The sequence below is a fragment of the Alosa pseudoharengus genome, unplaced genomic scaffold (assembly GCF_046254945.1).
Source record: "Alosa pseudoharengus isolate Yale_2024_CS ecotype anadromous, Long Island Sound unplaced genomic scaffold, YU_APseudo_1.1 YU_APseudo_1.1_scf_3, whole genome shotgun sequence".
Lineage (NCBI taxonomy): Eukaryota > Metazoa > Chordata > Actinopteri > Clupeiformes > Clupeidae > Alosa > Alosa pseudoharengus.
The window spans coordinates 9,297,015-9,306,867 of record NW_027468718.1 but is presented as its reverse complement, the minus strand read 5'-3'; the positions used below and the strand labels follow the sequence as shown (position 1 = coordinate 9,306,867).

The window sequence follows — 9,853 nt, the reverse complement described above, 5'->3', positions numbered from 1 at the left end:
ATGCGTGTTCGTTTTGACCTCGCTTCTTCAGTCACAGGAGAAAATGGCAGGCATAGGCTTGGGGCTGCAGGTATGACATTCGGAAAACCTTTACAATTTCTTGTGCTTTGTAATGAACGTTTCATTTGAAATAATTACAAATATGTGAGAGCATCGTATATTAAAGAGCATTGTAAGTTTAAGTCCATGTAGTGTTTTTTTTAAAGTGATGTTCGACGTGGGGTTCAATGCTGTGCTGTAGCTAACATTAGCAAACTTGGCTAGCAGCTAACGCTAAATGAAATGGTCGGTTGCTAACGTCAGTTATATTATTCTAGCCAGCCGTTGCTTCAGGGGAGTTCTACCGTATAAATTGTTATGCACATTGTGATGATATACTACTTTTGTGTTTCTCCAATAGCGTTGCGTGTATTTATGCAGGAGACGGGCATAGTTACTGATGGTACTCAATGTCCATAGCAGCTACTGTTATTCAGTGCGAGATAGCTAACGCTAACGTTAGCCTGCTATGCATGAGCAGTAATGTTAGCTATTTCGCTGCCTAGATTACTTGAAGGTTATCGTGAAAACTCTATTGTGTGTCATTGAAAAACTCTAAAACTGATTAAATGTATTGCCGTTTTTGAACAGGTCTACTGTCTTATCACTACATGTTCAGTAACGTAATAAAGTTTGTCTGGTGATGTCAGCCGATGATGTATTTAACACTTGACTAACCTAATATGTAACTCTGCAGGTGCGTCAATTCAGCACGTCGGTCGTCCGATCAAAACTTATCAAGGTAATTGTGACTAGGTGTTTTTTTTTTTTAATAGCTTGCATCTGTTGGGATTATCCTCGCAGTTCACGTTATTCTTCCAGACATGGTAGAGTATGGATAGTGTGTAGTAGGACTAGACACTTATTGATCTGCTTGTTTGACTTATGAAGTCCATTTTCTCTCTTTCCTTTTAGGCCCCAATCCAGGTGTATGGAGTGGAAGGTCGCTATGCCACAGCTCTGTTCTCTGCAGCCAGTAAGCAAAAGAAACTGGATCAGGTGGAGCAAGAATTGGTGCACGTGGCTGTGAGTGATTTTTATTTGAATGCCTCTCTTGCCCCTCTACTGTCTCCTTCATGGCTCTTGAAGGTCCTTCACACTCCTTGACTGTCCTTTATATTACAAATATGCACCATCTCTTATGGTGTAAGTGTATGTCCCGATACCTTTAATGTGTGTTCATGAAGTTAAAGGAGAAGCTCCGATTAGAAACAGCCTAGGGTCTGTTATTGGATGTACATTTCCGTTGGACCATTAAACAAGACAATCTTCAGCAAGATGTCATATTCTGGTCTAACCAAAACTGCTCAGATTGATGAAAAGGTACACCATCATTGAAAAACACATCCTAGTTTTAGAATGGATTTCCCCTTTTACTCTTCTATACCTAATTGTTCATGGATGTAGTTATTGAATGGCAACTACTGCGTAGTCTCATCTTTTTTCAGCAGTTGTATATAGGCAAGTTTATTTATAGCGCATTTCATACACAAGTGTCAGTCAATGTACTTTACATAAATTAAAGCAAAATAAAAGCATAAAAGGGCAATAGTTTAAAAATAGCTTAAAAGGTAAAGTGCATGCAATAGAATAAAGGCATAAGGTAAAATCTATAACTCAGTAATCCTTAGTCAGACACCCAGTGAACAGCAGCACTCTTAAAAAATGGAGATTCTTGAAAGTAGCCCTCGATTGTGTGCACACAAGTGTCACGACCCTGAATGATAGAGAGAAAAGATCATCTTGAACAAAGTGGTTCAAAAGTAGGTCAAGTTAACTAACAATTGCGATGGAGCTATAATGGCTATTTTAAAATCATATGGAGATTAGTGATGGCGAGCCCAGGAAGGGCGTCTTAAAAATGCAGTCATGGCTCTAATAGCTTAATTATGCAGCTCTATGGACTGTCATTGCATCGCAGAAGTTTTGCCTTCCGAGGGGAAGCCACTATCATTTCAGCGGAATGTGATGAACTAAAGGAAAACTCACTCACACCCCTTGGATCAGATGGGCAAAGCTGATCAAACATCAGCGGTTTTTGACATGTCAGCATCTGTCGGTGTTTGTTTCAAGACTGTACAGTTAGACATGTATAGTTAATGATAACCAATATATGGTTAATGCAGTTATTGGCTGTGGTTCTTTTCTTTCAAGATTAGACTGATATTTCTGCTTTCTTCTGCACTTTTATGGCATTATATAAAAGTCTGATATTTCTGCTATCTTCTGCACTGTTATGGCATTATATAAAAGTCTGATATTCATTGCCATATTACTGTATTATAAGTTCTTTTTTAATTGCAAATGCATTCCAAAAGATCTCAAGATTCAATTTAAATGGTGTTAAACAGCCTATAAATTAATTTATTTAATGTGGCATCACCAATATTTTCAACAATGAATATATATATATATATATATATTAGAAACAATTCTATATAAGATTTGGTCCACAAAAAGCTACTTTATAAATTCATTTATTTATTTCAAAAATTGGTCCTGAAAAGGGGGATCGTCTTATCTTCTGGTCGTCTTTTAATCAGCCAATACAGTATTTTTGTTTGTTATCCTCACATGCACTTAGTTATCTTCTACATTCCATCAAGTCATGTTTTCTCATTGTCTCTCTTGCCACCCACAGAGCATAATTAAGGACCCCAAGATGTCCAGCATCGTGTTCAACCCCCATGTCAAGCGCAGTATTAAGCAGAAGGCCTTTGGCGACGCCCTCACCAAGGCGAATGCCTCGGCAATCACAATCAACCTCATCAGTGAGTTTCTGACACTTTCTTCCATGTCCTTCAGGAACAACTGTCTTAACAAGATGATTATTGTTGTTCAGTGTCCAAAAACAGAGGATTGGCTGAACGCAGAAATATAATATTTTTAGATTACGATTACAGTTTGGTGTTTGTCAGATCTCCTTTAAGAAGTGCTTGATGTTTTTATGTATTATGTGGTAGCTCTGATTGATAAAGGGCACAGTGTAAGTGTGAACTCAGTATGTTGTTTCCATGGTGACTATCTCCAGATGTTATGGCTGATAATGGCCGCCTGCCCCTCACCACTGACGTCATCAGTGCATTCGGCAAGATGATGAGCGCCCACCGCGGCGAAGTCACCTGCTCAGTCACCACTGCACAGGTATGCCAGATCTGTCACACATTTCTCAAAAAAAACCCCACCTGTGTATGTGTGTCTGTACCTGTGTTTTGAATAACGAAAAACAATTGAATACACACACATGGTCCAAACAATACATACATCGGTCATCTATTATTCCGTATCAAATAGGAGTGTCCCATTTGTAGTTGTGCAAATGTCATGACCATTCGGGTTCAAATACAGTTTGAGAACCATTGTTCAAGCTATGTGATTCTTTATATTTTATTTATTTGCTTATTTATTTTTATTTGTGTTTGTTTGAACTGTTAGCCATTGGATGAAGCCAACTTGGCTGACCTGAAAGTTGCTCTGAATGGCTTTTTGGCAAAGGGAGAGACCATCAAGCTGGAGACCAAGGTATGTCTGCTACCTCCTTGCCTCACCCATAGAACTTTCTGGAACGTTTTATCCATCTATACGTTTTAGAAAACTTGATCTTTGTTTTTACGATAGAATAAAAAAAAACTCGTTGTTATTGAAAATGAGGGAAACCTCAATGGCCTACAACTATAAACAAAGGTCAATCAAAATCACTGCAGAGGGAAATGTACCTGCTTGTTTGTCCCTGTTCAGCAGTCATATAGATTATTTAGAGCAATATAAGGTTTTGTTTCTATTACATTTTACTCGCATGAGCTTGCACAAAAATGATTATACCCTCCGTTGAAAGTATTACCGTATTTTCCGGAGTATAAGTCGCACCAGTCAAAAAATGTGTCATGAAGAGGAAAAAAACATATATATATATAAATATATATATGTTGCACCTGAGTCACAGGACCAGCCAAACTATGAAAAAAAGTGTGAAAATACGGTAGTTTCTCTTGGTTGGGACCTTTTTTACTTAGAAGTCAACCTTTAGAAATATAAGGTTATGTTTCTATTGGAGCAGGTTGGTGTCTTTTGAAATAAATAAGGGGTGTATTAGGTTCTGTATTAGACTTTAATATCAGGGTTCCCGTGGATCCTTAAAAAGTCTTAAAAAGTCTTAAATACAACTTTCGGTTTTTAAGGCCTAAAAAAGTCTTAAATTGTATGGGATGTCTTGAATTTTTGAAAGGGAGGTATTAAATTTGCGTATGGGACCGCCAGCAAGTGCAAGAGCGAGTGAAATGTCTCTATCCGGTTTTTCGTGTATTTAAAACGCAATTGTATAAGTGACTATAAGGCAACGGGAGGAAGTGTAGTGGTTACAGAGTGAAGATGTTTTCACGGGTGTGGTTAAAGGTGTGAAAACGGTAATAATATGTACAAATATGCCTGACGTTTTCGTGGTGTAGCCGTGGCCTGAGAGATATGCAGGTAGCCTACATGAGGTAGAATGAGCGGGAGAAAGAGTTGGTAAGCCAGTTAGCGATAGGGTGGCCATACGTTGGAATTTAGGCAGGACATAGCCTATGGATTTTAAAAGCCCTGTCCGGTGCAGCCATAACCAGGACGCATATTTGTCCTTTTTGGAGTTGCGCTGGGCATCATGGTTTCACAAACTATGGACGTGAAGACTGCTGGTCAAATTATGCGCAGTGATTCTGTCACTCGTCTGATAATTTGCTGCGAAGGAAGGAACCACGGACTGACAGAAAAAGAAAACAAACGTTTTCGCAATCAGGAGGAAAAATGTTAAGTTGATCTGTTTGCATCTTTCCAACGTGTGTTGCTGGCCTAGCCTAGGGAAGAAAATATCTGTCTAAGTTATAATACCTGTAATATCTGTCAACAGCTTGCTTGCCAGCCTTTCCCAGTAGGCCTACTTCGCAAAAGTTGTGAAATATAGCTGCATTTTTTTTAATGTTGGCGACTGGCTACATAAAAAAAAAAAAAAACGTGCGTTCATAATACGTGCGTGCTTGAGATGAAACCAGCAGGATCTGAGGAGGACCTGTCTCTTAATTAATTTAAAACAAGTCAATGGTTTTACAATGTTTCAGTCAAGCTTTGGTTGGTTTAGATATTGGTATGCATAGGTATGCAAAATGTAAAGTCGTGGATTAACTTTAATTTGCTGTGCTGCATATGGGACAATAGATGCACATAGTACATGATATAAAGTAGGCCTATTAAAATATTTAAATAGCTTAGTCTAACTTTGAAAAAAATATTGAAGGGAATCCAGTCCAGTGCACATGTCTTTGGCAAGTAGCCTAGGCTACTACAGACACAGGTGAAGAACAGTCAGCCTCAGCCAGTAAGCACAACCAGATATGTACAGCCAGCTTCAAAAGCAAGCAGCCCAGACCCTAAAATTGGGCATTTATAGCTTTGAAGGTAATTCACACACAATTATTTTTCTTTCGCCAAAATATATGTGGTAACTTCTGTAGACATCCAAAATAGGGTGGGGGTTAAAATTAGTAGGAAAAAAAAAACTATTGCATAAAACAGTTTTAAGTTGTTGTATGTATCTTTTTGCCGTGGTATAGTCTTAATTTTTTCATTTAGATGTCTTGAAAAGGTCTTAAAAGTCTTTAAATTTGCACTTGGAAAATGTGCAGATACCCTGTAATATGCTCCACATTCTATCTGAATCTATATCGGTGCTTGGATTTGTCCATCTTATTCGGAAATTATACTTGTCTATCAAGCACGGCACAAGCAACCAAGGGGAAAAAGTAGCGGAGGGACAAAGATTTTGTTTGATTACAACAATAGTTCTGTCAGAGGGATGTGATATAAACATTTGACTTTGTCTAATTTCCCCCTGTGTTTACCCTTGTTTTCTCAGTCTGACCCATCTATCCTTGGTGGCATGATTGTCAGCATTGGCGACAAATACGTGGACATGTCTACTAAGACCAAGGTTCAGAAGCTCACCAAGCTGATCAGGGAAACCTAAGTCCTGTGGACTCATCTGACCAGACCTGACTAAACAATCCCAGAGTAGCGGAGAGGTGGCGTCCAACTGTCTCAAACCGCCTCCCAGTCTATGAAAGTTAACATGTCCTGTTGTTCATAATAAATATTCTGTAACACACAGCTCTCGGGTTTTCTCTTTTATTAATGTTGGGGGGCATCGATGTGTTCAATTGAGTTGATGGATGTGAAATACATAAAGACCCAGGTCTAATATGTATTGGGACACCTACCATTGCACCCACAGGAACTTCAATGAACATCCCTTTCTAAATCCATAGGTGTTAATATTGAGTACCTCCCTTTTACAGCTGGAACAGCTTCCACTCATCGAAGTTCCTGTGGATGTGTAATGGTAGGCGTCCCAATAGTTTGTCTATATTGTGTATTTTGGATACATAGAGCTTGACTATACATCTTACCAGAAAACCCATGATGTTTCCCTCTCGGATTGGATCAGGCCACTGTGCGGTAATATGTGTCAATTTTACATCTAACAAGTCTTCAATTTCAACTGAATGTAACAAGTCATTGCATAGATACAGTTACCCCTGGAAAACCACAGATGGTTAGTACATCTATGATTTAGCTGTGCATACAAATGTTGTTTAGGCAGAATGCATTGATGTACATTGATTAAACTTGATACTGGAAATTTCCAATATCATTGGGTACTTTCGGTTTGGGGCAACTCTGACAGTTCACATGAACTACTGATGTGATTTCAGAAATTACAGAACATTTGACCATTTAGTCAGGCCATTTTCCATGAGCCAGCAGGCAGTTTGTGGGGGGCATTCACTCAATCCAGCTGTCGTCAATTTCAGACTGCAACGCTAATGTCATCCTTACACCAGAAGACTTTGACAAAAGATTGGGAAATCTGGGAAAGATTCTTGAAATATAGTATTTTGATTAAAGCTTGGATGGGGGGCATTTCCTAAATATTGACAAAGTCTTATGTATGGATAGCATTAGCCATTTAATCTAGCTCATAAGAAAGGCCTAAGTCATTTTCAGTGAACAAATACAACCTGTCAAGGTGTCCTACACCAGTTTTACTTAGACAAGGCTTGTCCAGTTAACTTGCCTGACCCGACCCTCCTCCTTGACCAGTGCACACATGCAGTCCCATCCAGTTGCATACTAAAAACAGAGAGGCTTGTCCACTAGCATCAAAGGACTAGATAACCAGAGTCTTTTAGGGCCATAAGTAATGGCCTCCTTACACCAAACAACTTTGACAAGATTTGGGAAAAATTATTTTAAAGATTCTAGCCTTTTGAGTAAAGCTTGAATGGGTGACTAGTTAAAAGACTCCAGTCTTTCAAGAATCTTTCCCAAATCTTGGTGTAAGGAGACCATAAGTGGTCACACTGACCCCAGACCAGTGACTGACATCCTAAGCACAAGGTGGACACTAGAGGGCACCCTTTCTCTTAAATCAGTCTGTTGTGTGAGATTGCAGTGGCTAGCTCAATAGGGTGTGGGCGTCATGACGTATTTACTTTGCCTGGCCGCCATGTTGATTGCCTCCTTTACCGCTACTCAGACTACTGCCTATGACTACTACGTACTGTACTCCCTCTCAGCCGTTAATAATGCTGATTTTGTCAACATACCGGTCCCTGGCTTCTCTATTTAATGTGTCCCGGTAAATTCCAGATCCTTTTCGGGATTTTAACACATTTCTTCTATCTATTTTTCTATCTATTCTTTCTCAACTCTACTTCTAGCTACGTCTCTTCGTTCAACAACGTTATGTCAGAGTTATTTTAACGTTCGCGTAGCCATCAACATGGCCGCCACGTCCCACAATGCAACGCGGATCCCACGCCCTATAGACCTCTGAAGTTCGCCTACAAAAGAGATCCAAAACGGCCATCTTTGCCCATATAAGGAGATCCGGTTGTTAATTGAAGCTAACTACCTATGGCAAATTGCATTGCAAGTTAGCTCTGGGGTAGCAAAAATCTAAGTGTGCCGCCTTCACTTACCGGAGATCACAGTATCTACTCGAAGGCAGAGGACAAAAGCGTGTTCAGGAAAACGTCTGCATTTCGGACTTTTTCATCCCCACGAGACTTTAACAGGTGCGATTATTCAAAATCCCCATGTTATTTTCCCATAGGAAAAATCGCCAGATACCGGATGTCAAAGATGGCAGCTTTTTTGTAGGCGAACTTCAGAGGTCTATTAGCCCATTTCACAAGATGGGGCCGCTGTGTAAATCAACTTCCTGTGGAACAGCACTGTCCCATAGACAGCAAAAGAAAAGTCCACAGGAAAGACAAAAGCAGGAAGACGTTTTACCCTGCCAATTAAGGCATCATTAACATCAACGAGGCCGGACACCTGGACACTGAAATTGGTCTATTAAGGTAGGTCCAGTTAATATTAAATCATAACCACACATTTGACATGCCGTCATTACACACATCAATTGCTTGGTTAGGGTTTAAACATAAACATTGAGTGGCACACAACATTTTCACAAAGTCTGTCTACATTACCGTGAGACGAGGTCTTGAAGACAAAGACTATAGAAAAGAGCCATATCTGCCAATGTATTAGGCTAATGTAAACACGAAGTTGAGCTGCCAGTATAAGTAAATCTAAAATGGAGTCGTGCATAAAGAGCATTTAGGAGAGGCTTTTATCCAAAGTGACCGACATCACTAGAATAACAAGAAGCAATTGCTGGCGGTCAAATAAAAGTAGGCCTATCCATTCATAGTAAAACAGCCAAGTATACACACTGAGCACTTTATTAGAAACACCTGTACACCTTATTACACATGAAATTATCTAATCAGCCATCATGTGGCAGCAGTCAGTGCAGCCATGGCCTACTGGTTAGCGCTTCGACTTGTAACCAGAGGGTTGCCGGTTCGAACCCCGACCAGAGCGGCTAAAGGCACCTATACTGCTCCCTGAGCGCCGCTGTAGCTTAGTGTGTGCTTCACCTCACTGTGTGTTCACTGTGTGCTGAGTGTGATTCACGGTTTGGGATAAATGCAGAGACCAAAATTGAAGGATTGCTGTGAAGGATTGTGCTGTGCTGTGCAACATCAACAGAGGTCCTGTGTAGAAACAGGCCTAGCCTGGGAATACCCATACAAACTTTCTGCAAATTTGGGATTTGCTCCGCAGGTCCATCTGGCCAAGAGGCCATAGAAGCACATTTCCAAAATTCCTAAAACACGGGCACACAATCGCAAGTCCGGCATGGACGTGTATTTCTGGAATTGAGTGAAGAACTGCATTTCTTTCTTTACAAGATTGCTACACTTTTGAAGCGATTTGGTACGAGTGTACCAATTTAAAAGGTTGTATATGCAGATACAATATCCACATAGGCCTACTTGTAGGGGAATTGGGTGTAATGACCAAACACTACCCCTGGATAGGTAAAATGCAGAGGACACATTTTATACAGGTATTTCCTATGGGACAAATTAATATAAACTATTACCACTGATTTTCCATGAACAAATGTTTTGTTCCATTGCTCCATGTTGTTACTACTTTAAAAGATGATCTAGTAGTCCATCTAGTGGTGTAACATAACATGTCCACATAACTGCTTTTGAAGTGACTTCATTAATAACATTGGCTATACTTGACATAATGCAAACAGAGCAACCATCATTTGAATTGTTGAAATGCTTAAAAAATAATTGTCATAGCGGTGATGATGGTGACTTAAGTGGGCCATTTTGTACGATCAGCAAGCATCAGTTTGTTTGTTTTGCAAAATTAATCAGAACTGTTTCCCAGATTCAGTGCCATTCCCATT

General features: G+C 39.8%; 1 protein-coding gene across 1 annotated transcript; it reads left to right on the top strand.

Annotated features, from left to right (window-relative positions):
* atp5po (ATP synthase peripheral stalk subunit OSCP) lies at nt 1-6,177 on the top strand. The gene is made up of 7 exons (XM_076263113.1): nt 1-70; nt 737-781; nt 955-1,065; nt 2,681-2,810; nt 3,071-3,183; nt 3,475-3,561; nt 5,927-6,177. Exons 1-7 carry the CDS (start codon nt 44-46, stop codon nt 6,035-6,037), a joined length of 624 nt encoding a protein of 207 aa, XP_076119228.1. The 5' UTR covers nt 1-43; the 3' UTR covers nt 6,038-6,177.
* The last annotated feature ends 3,676 nt before the right edge of the window (nt 6,178-9,853 follow it).